Source organism: Passer domesticus, chromosome 2, assembly GCF_036417665.1.
Source record: "Passer domesticus isolate bPasDom1 chromosome 2, bPasDom1.hap1, whole genome shotgun sequence".
NCBI classification, from domain to species: Eukaryota; Metazoa; Chordata; class Aves; order Passeriformes; family Passeridae; genus Passer; species Passer domesticus.
In genome coordinates this window covers 101,639,004-101,652,656 of record NC_087475.1, presented here as the reverse complement: position 1 = coordinate 101,652,656, position 13,653 = coordinate 101,639,004, and the positions used below count along the sequence as shown (strand labels likewise).

General features: G+C 40.7%; 1 protein-coding gene across 3 annotated transcripts in view; it reads left to right on the top strand.

Moving 5' to 3' along the window:
- The window catches only part of F5 (coagulation factor V), a 40,651-nt gene extending 32,267 nt beyond the window's left edge, over positions 1-8,384 (top strand). For all 3 annotated transcript variants that reach the window (XM_064410098.1, XM_064410097.1, XM_064410099.1), the window contains 8 exons: positions 161-277; positions 782-853; positions 1,925-2,016; positions 3,300-3,455; positions 4,298-4,442; positions 4,562-4,710; positions 5,507-5,689; positions 6,497-8,384. In XM_064410098.1, coding sequence (XP_064266168.1) covers positions 161-277; positions 782-853; positions 1,925-2,016; positions 3,300-3,455; positions 4,298-4,442; positions 4,562-4,710; positions 5,507-5,689; positions 6,497-6,685 — 1,103 coding nt within the window. In that variant the 3' untranslated portion in view covers positions 6,686-8,384. The remainder of the gene's footprint in view (positions 1-160; positions 278-781; positions 854-1,924; positions 2,017-3,299; positions 3,456-4,297; positions 4,443-4,561; positions 4,711-5,506; positions 5,690-6,496) is intronic.
- Positions 8,385-13,653: the final 5,269 nt, after the last annotated feature.

Here is a 13,653-nt window from a genome sequence, read left to right as displayed (position 1 = left end):
AAAAAATCACTGATATGGTGGAAGTTACTGCTCTCATTACAATGTGTATTTAAATTTTCTGGATTAGGTCATAGGAAGGTCTTTGGTTTAAAATTCAGCCTCACTGATATCAGCCTTTTAACGCAAATGTTTCTGATACATTTCATTTCCTTTTTTCAAGGCTCATTTAGAACAATTGAAATGAAACCACAGAGACCTGGCTGGTGGCTTTTAGACACTGAAGTAGGGGAATACCAACAAGCAGGAATGCAGACATCCTATTTGGTTATAGAGAAAGGTATGAACTACAGTGGGTTTTGGCTGGGAAAGTCAAGTTATGAAGTCTTCTCTACCCTTTCAGGATCACTAGAAATAAATTTGGGAGATTGTTCTGCAAAAAAAAACAAAATAGAACTTAGGAAATTATTCACATTTAAGGACATGGTGGAGTGGTCACTGTAAATTTGTTCTAGAAGAAAAAAAATTTAGCTTCCAGCAATGCTAGCTTTGAATTATTTAGCACACTATCTTTATTCCTTTGGCATGCTAGCTTTGAATTTGAGGTTTCCCTACTGTGACTAGTGGATTAATGTGTTGAGAGAAATTGCAGGGCTTGATTTAGACTTCTCTGGGAAGAGGGTGTGTTATAGAATTACTAGATAATAATAATAACAATTATTATAATTAATAGTGTACTAGAATTACACTATTGTCCTGAGCGGTGTTGTCTTAGATTTCACCAGAATATATATTGGAATAGCCCTCATTTACTTCAACCACAAACTTACTGTGCTCCCTTCAGAGTGCAGGATTCCAATGGGCCTGGCAAGTGGGGTTATACTTGATTCACAGATTGATGCTTCACATCACATAGGTGAGTTTATCCTTTAAAAGGTCTGTGCATGCTCCCGAACACCCCCAGCAAAGTGTTGCAGTTCTGTCTTCTTTTGGCTTCTCCAGTGTTTTTCAAGATCAGTTCAGTAGTGAATCAGCTGTGAGGCTAAAGGTCTCACTAGTGCTGCAAGCAGAGACTGAGAGCTCTGTTAGGTAGTCATCATCGTTGTATTTTAAGTGTCACAGGTCTGCTATCAGTGTCACAAGATGGAGAGTCAGGGCCTCTGTTTGTGGCCTGATGGATGATCAGAAATAAATCCAGCATTTTTTGTCCCTTGGATTCTCTGTTTGAAAATAACACCAAGCATTCAAAAAGGTTTTGAGATTTGCATGCGGTGTGAGATGTGAAAGTACAAAATATATCTGTTATGAAAGACTTAGGAACCCTGGCATCCAGAGCAATTACAGAGTCTTTGTCAAGTTTATCTGTGGTACAAAAGTGGGATCATTACTTAGAGAATTTTCTTAGAATTTTACACGGACAGTGTCAAATCAAACTGTACAGGTTACACACGCATGCAGGAATTCCCATCCTTTCCCTTGAAATAAAAAATAACTTCTTTTGTGAAACCTAATTTTTTGTGGATTTGATTTTCTTTGTTTCCCCACAGAGTGTTATGAAGGCTTGAAAGCTGGTTTGTAATATATATTCTATACCAGTTTTTAACTTGGAAACCTTGTTATGCAAAGGAGAGCTCTCTTCCATGAATGTAGAGCACATTTGTGTCTGATCCTTCTGGGGGCCAAAATTTGTTTAGCAAACTCAAGACCCTGGCTCCAAATTAGCAGACAGTGTGTTACATAAAAGTCTATTATTTTTGTCATTTTGCCAACTTTAAAGCTTTTCAGGGTGCAGATAACTTTCACTTGCTGACCATGTCCAAATTATCCTAGATTATGGTTTTAGACCTCTTGTTTGTATTTTTTTTTTCTTTAATCCTTTGGGTGGGGGGTGGGAAATTTGTTAGCCAACTCAAAGCTAATAACAGCCTCAGTTTATGTTTTTTCAGTGCCTCTTAAAATTATTGCTTTATTTGTATTTTCTGTCTAGACTATTGGGAACCTAAGTTAGCCCGATTAAATAATTATGGAACATACAATGCTTGGAGTACTACAATGGAGGAAGAACTCCCTTGGATCCAGGTAAAGTACAACATAATTGAGTTATGATTTTCCTGCAGCTTATTTTAGAAGGTCAAGCTGCTCTTGTCACTGAGAAGACTGTTGGGGAAGACTGAAAAAAATGTGGCAAGATTCTTCATGCCATGAACTATTCTTCTTTCCTGGGCTTACCCAGTATCTGCTGTTATTGAGGCTCATTGACTGGACAGTTACCATCACAATTTAGATTGTAAACATTTTGTAGGTAAATGGGGTCATTGTTTCTACTGCTTTATTTTTCCTTTGTCTACCTAACAGTACATGTTCGTATGTATATGTTTGTTAAGTGATCATTTAAGGTGTCATATGCTCAAGCCTTGATTCAGATAGTTTTTCTTTGATTTGTTTGCTGCTGTCCCGCTTGACAGAGCTCAGTTATCTTCACAGGGAAACTAAGCTTATAATTATGACTTCAAGCTCTCTATCATTCAGTCGCCTTACTTCTGTGTTTTTCTGCCTTCCCAATGACTTTTGCACTACATAGCCATTTGCATCCAAATTTGGGGAGAATAGTTGATTTCTTATAAATCTCATTAAAATTGGTTGGAAGGCAAGAGAGACTCAAGTTCAGCAGGTGGCTGTTGTGTTTGATTTGCCAACATTTGACATACTGGCGAGTTAGTGGAAGTGAAGTAGGGGGAGAAGGTTGGGAGATCTGATGTGAAACTGTAAATAACATTGGGAAGAGAAAGAATTTAACAGGGGGCTGTGGTGGTGAGAAGCTGAGGTTGCTGCAGTGAAGCATGCAGAGGTGTGGAGGGCATGTCCCAAAGAATGAGTTTCACTGCTGACAGGCACACCTTCCAGATTTGTTTTTATGTGCTAAGTGCTTAGATATGGTATCAGCAGGAATGGTGGCTTTTCAGCACTTCAGAATGTCATATGCCTTTCTGCAGTCTTCGTAACCAAAATTAGAGGTGGCTTCTAAAAGTGTGAGCCTTTAATTTCTCTGTGGTCCTTGACCTATCTGTAAAATTGGGCCAGGGGGTGAGTTGTGCCTACCACAGACACACAGATATTTTTGAGGTGCCTTTGTGGTGCAGTGCTGAACCCTGTAAAATGGCTCAGCATTAAATGCTGAAATTAAATGCACATGCAAAAACACAAATTAAATGAGAGAGCATTAAGTTGATAGATCTCTGATAGATACTCTGGAATCTATTATTGCCTTAGAGAATGTTAGTGTTATGCATGTTAAAGTGCCGAAGAATTATATGGGTTTTGCTGTGCATTATTGACTTTATAAACACTCTTTGCTCTTGTAGGTGGACTTTCAGAGACAAGTTTTGCTCACTGGGATACAAACACAGGGAGCCAGGCAGTTTTTAAAGTCCTTGTACATCCAGAAGTATTTTCTTGTTTACAGCAAAGACAAACGGACATGGAGCACCTTCAAAGGAGACAGCTCACCAACAAGAAAGGTCTGTCTGTGCCGTGGGGGTTGCAATAACCTAGGCGGCATCACTGAGTGATACAGTGAGTCTTAGTTAATGTTAGAGTGGAAAAAATTGTGGCCTTTGGAGCCTTAATAGGTACAGCTGGAAGCCCCAAAGGGCATTTACCAAACTAATGAAATTCTGACTAGAAGACAAATTGTAAGGTGAGGACCTACCTCTACTGGGATTTGGATTGGCCTTGTGACCTTGATGTGTGGAGTCTGGCTTTCTCACAGGCATCTCCCCCTATATTATTTCCTAAGGCCATGGCAGCTTTTTTGAAGGAAGCAGGAAGCTGAACTAAAAATCAGGCCTTTACCTCATTTGGGATTAGATGCTGCTTCTTATCCCTTCCTTTGATTGTCCCAGCAGATGAATGTTGAACTGTCTGATTTGCCTGCAGAAGGCCTGTGTGGTGAGTGTGGTTGTATGCTGAAAGAGGTTCATCTTATGCCCAGCTGCTCCAGCCCTACCAGCCTATTACAGCTCCCTTCAATTTACACCAAGGTTTCTGTGGTACGACTCCCAAACTGAAAGCATGCTGTCTTTTACCTCTCCTTTTGCCTGTTTGCTCATGTATTTTTATTGACTTACATTTTAAAAAAGGTTCCTTATTTAAACTGAGGCCTTCAGACACTTCCAAATATGCTAATATGTGACTATGAGATATTTCAAATGGCCCTGCACCATAGGGTGTGCTATCACTGTGGATGGGGCTAAGGGCATAAAAAAGACTACATTTGTAAAAGAGCAGGCTTTAGCATCCAAACTAGTGTTTGCATTAAATTAAGTATGTGTGGGTTTTTAATTTTTTTTCTTTTAAACAGATTTTTGACGGTAATTCCAATGCCTATGATGTAAAAGAGAACAGCATTGATCCCCCTATTATTGCTAGGTACATCAGACTCTACTCCACTGAGGCCTACAACAGGCCTACTCTTCGCATGGAGCTTCTGGGCTGTGAAGTAGATGGTAAGAATTGGTCAACTGCTTCCATTCTGACAAACCGTGGGTCTTCTCCATTCCAATACTGTTGCTTTAGCTGTGGCCACTTGGGTGTACTGGAGATGACACAGTGCACTTCTCAACAGGTTGCTCTTTGCCACTTGGAATGGAAAGTGGAGAGATCAAGAATACCCAGATAACAGCCTCATCTACTAAGACATCCTGGTTTAACACATGGGATGCTTCACTTGCTCGTCTCAATCAGAATGGAAAGATGAATGCCTGGCGAGCCAAGGTAACAAGAGCATAACAGGGAAGGCAGCAGGGAAATCTGGTTAATAAATTGGTGCTGCCTGTGTGGTCATGGTGCTTCCTGCATGCTCTGTCCAGTGCTGAGCAGATAGGGTCACTTCACAACTATCCTTTGGGAAGAGCACCGCTCAGCTCTTTAGCAGAAAATTTGCTGAGCTTCTGGCAACAGCAATGACATACTTTGAGAGATGGATGGTCTCCTCTGGGCCACAGTCTGCAGAACTTCCCTGTGGGAATAGCCTGTTTAATTTCAGGAGATGTGTGCAATTTAAATATTTGTCTCAAAGGGGTTAAAGAAACCCATTCTGGGTTGGCTTATAGGCAGTGCAGCTTAGTGGATCTGGAGGTGGGTGACCTTCAGCAAGGCATGTGAGCTTCTGTGTCTTTGAAATGGAGCTGCATTTCTTCACAAAGCACCTTGAGATTTGGTGGAAGCTGCTCTTTTGTATAAGCATTTGGTATTAGTGTTAAGTATTAGTTTTAACACTGGGAGATCTGATGTGAAACTGGAATGATGTGAATGATGTGAAAATGGAGGTAAATCTGTTATATTTCATTATGCATTGGACATGAAAGCTTAAATCTTAAGACTCCAAATACACTACCTGCAGTGATGAAGTTAATTATATAGGTCACTAAGAATGCTTGTGACTTGCCTCAGGCTTTATTCTTCTGGACTTCTTTGATACAGTTTTAATTACCTGTTAACATGCTTTTCACTTAAGCAAATACAGACATTTACATGTTTGCTAATACACAAATTTTCATATCAATTGTAGTTTAACAACAACCAACAGTGGCTGCAAATCGATCTCCTCACAGTTAAGAAGATCACTGCTATTGCTACGCAGGGGGTCACATCTATGTCAGCTGAAAACTTTGTGAAAACCTATGTTCTTCTGTACAGCAATGAAGGCTCTGAGTGGAAATCCTACACAGAGGGTTCAAGCTCAATACCAAAGGTATCACTGTCAGCCCAGGGAACTGAATTTTTTTGTTGTTTTGAATTGAATTGTTTGGTTTTAGGTGCTGGACACAGTCAAGGCTCAAAGGCAGAATGCCCAGTGAAACTGATATTCTCACTGGACTGTAAAGTGGTAGGGAGCTGAGGTTACTACAGATAATGCCACAGTACCCATCTGATTTTAGTAATCATGATTAATCATAATAAAAGGAATGAACGCTGTGTCTGCAGAGAATGCAGCCAAATTGTGATAAAAGGAGCTAACACTGTTTGTAAAGGAGAACATTTAGTTTGAATGCACAAGGACATTTAATTTGAGTGAATAATGGATTCCCCAGGGCCTCTTTTAGTTTTTTTTTTATTTCTGCCCTGATTTTTTAAGTGAAATTAATGATAGTGAGCAGTGTTGCTATAGCAGAGCTGGGGAATTTCATGTACCCACAGAGCAGACAGAGTATTTTGTATTTTTTCCCTGTATTACCACACAAACCTAACCCACAAGGGCTATTATCAGTGGTGAAATAAGGGGAGTTTGAGGGTTTGGTCCATTAAAAATTAGAATGGCAAATTTTCTCATAGAAACAGAGGCTGTTTAATCCATTCAGACTCAGGTATTGCTGGCCTGAACTACTTTTAACCCAGCACATTAGGAAGAGACTTGTTGTGGTCTTGTTTAAAACCAGAGATGAGCCAGTCCATCTACCCTGGGTGTGACTAATGCAACAGCTTGGATCTGTTGTGAAGAGAAAATGCAGAGTATTTTTCAAATGCCACCTTTTAACTAATTGTGTTTGTGTATTTACAGGTTTTCTTGGGTAATACAAACAGCAATGGACACATCAAGAATTTTTTTAACCCACCCATCCTGTCCAGGTTCATCCGCATTGTTCCAAAAACATGGTACCGTGGGATTGCCCTTCGGGTCGAACTCTATGGCTGTGATTTTGGTGGGGGTCTGGCTGTGAAAAGGACTGATGAGTCTGGGGGCACTTAACCTGCCAGCAGTCATCATGCAGAACAACTTGTTTGTTGAAAAGCCCTTAAAACAGTCACACTTAGTAGTTTGGATGTGTGCTTTGTCAAATGAACATAATGTTTTACCAGCAGGACTGAGAGATTTCTCTGGAAGGTGTTTCATTCCTACAAATACACACTTTAGAAAACAGCTTCTTTTCTCCGGAAGAAATAGTAGTCCCTTCTGATTAGTATTATCACTTCTTCATTATAACCAGTACTCTGTCTTATTTTTACTTAAAATTAAGTCCTAAATCCCTAGGAATGGAGACTCTGGCCTTGATCCTGAGCCCTGACTATCTCCATTTTGTAATGCTTTTGCAGCAGATAAGGAATAGAAAGCTATAGCAGGTAGATGTTCTCCATACATAAGGCTGAGAGGGAAAACCAGTGCTTATCTGGAGCTGTGGTGCTGTGTTCCAGCAGTGCCTTGGTGAGAAATGATTGTAGGGCTGGCCTCTCCTCCATGTCTTTCACCTACACTGTGGCAAAGGCTAGACATGTCTCAGCATTCAGGTATATGCAACCCCTTCTCAGAGAATGTGTACTGGCGTTGTTGGTTTGGTTCTTGCATACCCAGTACAAAGGACTGGTGTGGATTTCACAGAATTCATCTTTAGTGCCCTGGAAACGGAAAAGGGGATCAGCAGTGCCTTTCCATCCCAGAAACAAGAAGGGAAGTGATTTAACCTGGCAGGTCGTGGAACAGCAATGGGAGAACCAAAACAAGAATTCAGAACTCCTGATGCTTAGTCCCGTATACACTTTTAAACTGTTGGTTCAGGGAGCTCCTGTGATGCGGAAAGCTTTGAGAACTGCAGCTGTTCAGTGACAGTACAGCCTGGTGGTGGCAGAGGAGGATTAGACGAAACTGGGTAACAGAAACAGCTGCATCTTCTCTTACAATTTAACAGTGTTTCACTAATGGAAATACTCTTGTGCATAGATTTCACGTGGATTTTTCCCAGGATAACTACATCTGAAAATAGATACACAGTCCATGAACTCATTATTCCAGCAGAATTTTAGCTAAGCTTTCAGTAGTGTTCTGGACTTCTATCCTGTAAATTGTTTATTTGCAGCACTTCACTTATAACACTAGATACCATTCAGCAGGCTGGATTTTTAAAGTAGTTTGTATTTGAACCTTGGTTGGTGTTAGCCAGTTTTATTTCAGTAGTTTTTAATTTCTTTTTCCTACAGAACTTGCATTTTAAAGAGAAGGTATAGAATAGGAGTAAAAAAAGTGTAAAAACTAAACAAATATTTTCTTCTATTTTGGTTTTTTTTTTTTTCCTATGTCACAAACTGTTGTAATTCTCCACTGGAAAATAAAGCTAATTTTGTAGCATGAAAGGCATCAACATTTTATTTTGTATATTTGCCTCTACAGTAGTAGCTCTGGTAATAGTGAAAGTTTGCAACAGGAAAGTAAAATTTTCAGTGCCAATTAGAATTAATTTCAAATGGTGAATCAGTATGAGCAATTGCTTCATCTTTAAAGGTTGGTTTCTCAGTATTTTGTAATTGTGTTTAATTTATGTTGGTTTGACACCACCATGAAATTGCAACACAAGCCATATTCACAAAAAAAAAAAAAAAAAAGACATGTAAACTTTGGATTGAGGTTTTACCTTGGAAAACAGACAATAAATGCTTGCTGAATTCAGCAGAACCAAGTTTTTATGTGATAACTGTGAAATTATTTTTTTAGAAGGCAGTAATCTTTAATGTTCTAAGTAAATAATTCATTCTTTATATGTACATATACACACACACATGTATAATTCTGTGTAAAGTTACATAACTGCAAACTGATTGCAGGAGCATGACTCAGTCCATCTGCATCAATTTTATGAGTTGAAGGTTCTGCCTTTGCTTAGTAATGAACGGTACTTCAGTTAGCTGAGGTCAGCTGTCCTGCTTCTATTTTCTCCCCAGGCCCTTGTTCATGCCCAGCCTACTCACTGGCAGGGAAGAGAGATAAAAAGCAAAGGCCTTGACACTGTGGCAGTGTTCAGTGCCACCTAAAACACCCCTGAGTTGTTTACGCTGCCCTAGTCACCAGTCTAAGCCACAGCACCCTACAGGCAACTGTGATGGGAATTAACCCCATTCCAGTGGTGTTCCAGCCTGCCCTGTAGAGCAGAGATGTCTGGGCCCTGTGCCACCTCAGACACAAGGCCATTGCTGATAAGAAGACGTTCCCTTGCACAGCAGAGTAAGATGGTAAGTGCTACGATAAATAGCAAAAGTCCAAACCAATCACTAACGTGCCAGACTCTTACATACAGTAAGACAAAAAGTATGAACCCCTACCACTAACAGCTAAAAATTCCTAGCACACTCTGATCGGGGGTGTTATCTCAAAATCCTCTTGTCTCACATTGGACACCCAAAAGGACTGCAGTAGGTTGGCCCCAGCTGGCAGCTACATCCTCACTCAAGTCACTTGATGGCTTTCTTATGGCAGGTGGGGGGGAGAGGATTGGAAGAGTAAAAGAGAGGAAACTTGCAGGTTGATATAAAGGCAATTTGATAAGAAAATCAAAGCTGCACATGCAAGTAAAGCACAATAAGGAATTCATTTGCCCCTTGTCATCAACAGGTATGTGTTCAGCTGCTTCCAGGGAAGCAGGGCCTCAACACACCTGACAGTTGCTTGAGAAGACAAAGACCATAACTCAGAACATTCCCCCTTCATCCTTCTCCTTTCCTCCTGCATGTCCTCCTGAGCACAATGTCACACAGTCTGGCATATTACATCCCCTGGCTCAGCTGTGTCCTCTCCCAGCCTCTTGTGCAGCCCCAGCCTCACCAGTGGAGCAGGGTGGGGAAAAGAAAAGGCCTTGGTGCTGAGCAAACACTGCCAGTACCAGCTAAAACAACATGTGTTATCAGTGCTCGTTTAGTAAAAAAAACAAAGCACAGCACTATACAGGCTGCTGTGAAGAAAATTATCCTAGCTGAACCACATACACAAAGTATTTTCATTTTATTAAGCAGCCATCTTTGATTGAATTTGCCAAGGCTTTTGAAAATCTGTAGTTAAAACAGTCCTGCACAGCCTTTTATACACTGTGGAATTAAATTCTGTGTATATTGAGATTATTTTCAAAGTACACAAGGAGAGCAAGAATTCCTGCAATTTTCTCAGAGACTCATGCTGTCACATGCATCTTTAAAGTTAACAAACATAAACTCTTTTGGACTGAGGGAGAAATGTGGTGACCAAAGTTCAGAGTAATACAGGAAATAATTTCTTCACAAATCTGGATGGATGCCTTCACACTGACCTTTTGATCCAAAGGTCCAAAGTCAACTGTTAACTGCTTTTAGCCTCAAACAGCATCACAATGGAATTGCTGCCCTCTAATGTTCATTCCAGCTTCCAAGAGGCTGCAGGGTGTCCAAAGCTGACCATCTGCAAGTGACAATACCACATGGGTGGCTGTGCCTGAAGCCTTGTGCTTTACTAGGTGCAACCAAGTGTTTCCATTTTCTTTCCAGAGGTGGTGGCTGTACGCCTTCACACAGACACTTAAACTGGTTGTGTCTGCACTTGGATTGGAAAGGAGTTGGAGCTATGTGTGAAGACAGTTGAGCAGTTCTGAAATAGATATTGCATCAGCACCACAGTAGTTTCTTCAGAGCCTGATACAGTAGTCAGTATCCAAACAGGTTTGTACAGGGTGCCCTGTACAGTCTAAAGATGCAGGCAGTCTCATGTGAATGGGTACAGACACCTCTGCCTTTTAGAGGAAATGTCACCTCCATTTTTGCTAGTTTTTCTGCTGGTTGTTATGAATATAATACCTGCACTGCAGGGATACCTGCACTGAAGCTGGGCCAGCTCACCTTCACCAAGGTTCCCAGGAGTCTGGAGACTGGATGGTTCCCTCCACACTGCTGGCATAGCAAAGCAGGGTAGAGACATAAAGCTGCATATTACCCAATGGATTAGATCCTGTTTCTGTATCCACTCAGAAGCCTGAACTGTGCATCAGCACAGATGCAAAGATGATTCTGGGCTTTGGGGCTCTTCTTACATTAAAGAAGTCTGTGAGGGTGCCTGGCAAGAGTATGTCTGAGTGAAGTGCCAGGAAAACTGTGCAGAAAAAGCATCAAATGGGAAGGTGGCCAGGACTCCAGAAAAATAACCAATCTTTTGAGCATCCTCCAACATCTCCTGAAATGGCCGTGAACACTGGTGGGTTGATCAGAATTTTAGGATGGTGCCAAGGGACAAAATGAGGGCTTGCAACTTCACAAGCACTCACACTCACGAGGTATCTTCCATGACAGAAGAAGATTGTTTTGGCACATACCTGAGAGAAGAAGAGAAAGGCTCTGCCCGTGCCCACATATGTGCTAGGGAAGACTGTTTTTCAATGTTACCATGAAGCACCACAGAAATGAGATGCAGCACTGTCCTATGTGGACTGACTGCTGTTTCGTATGAATCAGTTATTCCTCTTAATCAATGTAAAATATTCCTCTTCTTGCTGTGTTTATTTGTGCTAGCCCTGCATCATAACCAGTTTATCCATCTACACTTTCCTATCATTACTGTGCCCCATTCTCCATTTGTTTGTTACACCCAGTGCTTGAAACCTGCTTTAATTACAATGTCCTCCAGGTAAGGACTCTATCTTCTTGAATGTTTGTACAGCACTCTCCAAAACAGGCCACGGGATCATTCTCAGGATTCCTGGGCACATCTGTAACACCATCCTAATGGGAGCAATACTGTGTTAAGCCCACTGTGACCTACATACACCAAACACCAAGTAATTCAGACCAACCTATTTGCTTCTTTAATAAAAGTACAGGGTATGTTTTTTCTAAGTGCTTGTTTTTCTTTGTAACATCAGTATTGTACTCTTTTTTAGCACTTCCTATGAAAATCTTTCCACTGTTTGTAGCAGACTTCAGTGGCTTTTCCATTTTTCTCCTCACGTAGCTGACCACAAAGTATTTTAAATTGTTACATCCATAATGGAAATGTATAGTGCTGTACAACATTACCCCTCTTAGTCCAGGAGTTATTCTGATATCCTGTGACAAGTAATTCCTCAAATTCAGACATGAATGCCTCATCTCTAACAGCTCTCTGCTTCAGTCTGTGTTGGACTCAATGCAGAGTTTGCTGTGGTGTGTGGGTCAGAAGGGAAGTTCTCTTTTGATAGTAGAAGAGGCTTTTGATAGTAACCTGTCTCCTAGTGACCCCTGTATTTTGGAGAGATGACTGTTTGTCTTTATGCTTCTGCAGGTCTTGGAAGCTTGGATTTTAGTCTGGCTTCTGAATCAGCTGTGCTCCAGTGAACTACAATGCTGCCTTCCCCCCCCCCCCCACCATGTACAGGGGTTTTAAATTGACCCTTTATGGCTATATAATATTTATGAGTTCCCTGTTGAAAGCCCCCAGATTATCAAAGGATCAGCTGGGGGTTGGAAATGGAAGACACAGGCCTTCAAAGTTATAGCCAGTCTACTGTTCTAACAGATAGCTATAATCTACAGGCTTTGATCTAAACTATTCAGCCTGCATTTCAGAAATAATTTGGATTTTTGTTTTGTTCTTGCTAATTCTGGTTCATTCCAACAGAGATACTAGTTAATGGAGTCTACTTCCCCAGATTAGTTACAATGGCCAAAATAATTAAAAAATAAAAAGAAAGTGATTGCTGCTGTTTGTCATATTTCTGTGCCCTTGTTCCTTCCATGCTCAGCAAAAAACAAATCTCTTTTATTCTCTCCTTCAGCATAGTTTCTGAAATATTTGTACCATCTTAGTGCTCTCACATACTGAGGAAGCATTCTAAACAACAGCTTCACAAGAGTGCAGTTTTTAATGTTTTTAATTTACAGAAGATTTTCTCTAAACAACTTGGCAGGAGTTTAGGAGAACTTTTAATGCACATATATTTTATTAATTCCTCCACAATACACTGCAGGACAGAAGTTGAAAGAAGAAGGAAATGGGTAAGATTAAGGAAAATGTGAGAAACCCTACTTTTCACAGCTTATGTCTTCCATCTTAGGAAAAAATATTGGAAGTGTTGAGGTTTTTACTATCAAACATGTTTAAACTTTCCTTACTTTTTCTAGTAAAGTGGGGAGATGGAAAGAAAAAATGTGGAGGAAGGCTGAGAAAAGAAAAGATAGAAGTAAAAAATCAGGGAATAAAATTTTATCCTGTTCCCAAAGGCTGAAAATATTCCATTAAAATAAAACAAAGTGAATTCTTTTGAGAACAAAACCGAAACCCTGAGAAAACATGGAGCACTTAAGTCAAAATTTTGCAGTTTCTTTTTCTGTTCCAGTTTTTGGAGGAGAAATCCAGGTTGCCCAACTGACTGTGTATTTTTTTTAAGGAAAAGGGCTGAACTGATGTAACTCATTCTAATCCACTGGAAACAGCAGTTGAGCTCCGGTGGCACAGCTCTAAGGATTGTTGTTTTGGAAAAGAGCAAGGCCGGCCCATGAGATACAGTGAGCAGCCTGGATCTGTGGGAACTGTTGCCACTAGAGAGGGCACACCAAGAACTCCGAGGTTTTGCTCTTTCCTCCTGCCCCTGCCCGGCACCAAGCAATGGTCAGAAGGTGCACACCAGCGTGCTAACAGCCCATGTCCCTTTATTACCTGCTCCTGGGCCACATGCCAGCGGGACAGAGGCGCTGCTAAGAGAGAGGGACCTCCCGGCAATGCGTTTATCAGTCGTTGTTTTGGCTCATTTCACTCTAACCATGCTGTTTGAAAAGATCAGCCGTTCCTTGCCTGTGGCTGGAATGGACACCAATATTAGCAGGAACTGATACTTTATATGTAGAGTTTTGCTTCAAGCTAAAAGGTAGTGAAATAGCAATACCTTTTTTTTTTTTTTTTTTTTAAATCTTACAGGTTTTCTACAGAAGAGAACATGGAGAACAATAGAAAGGAAATTT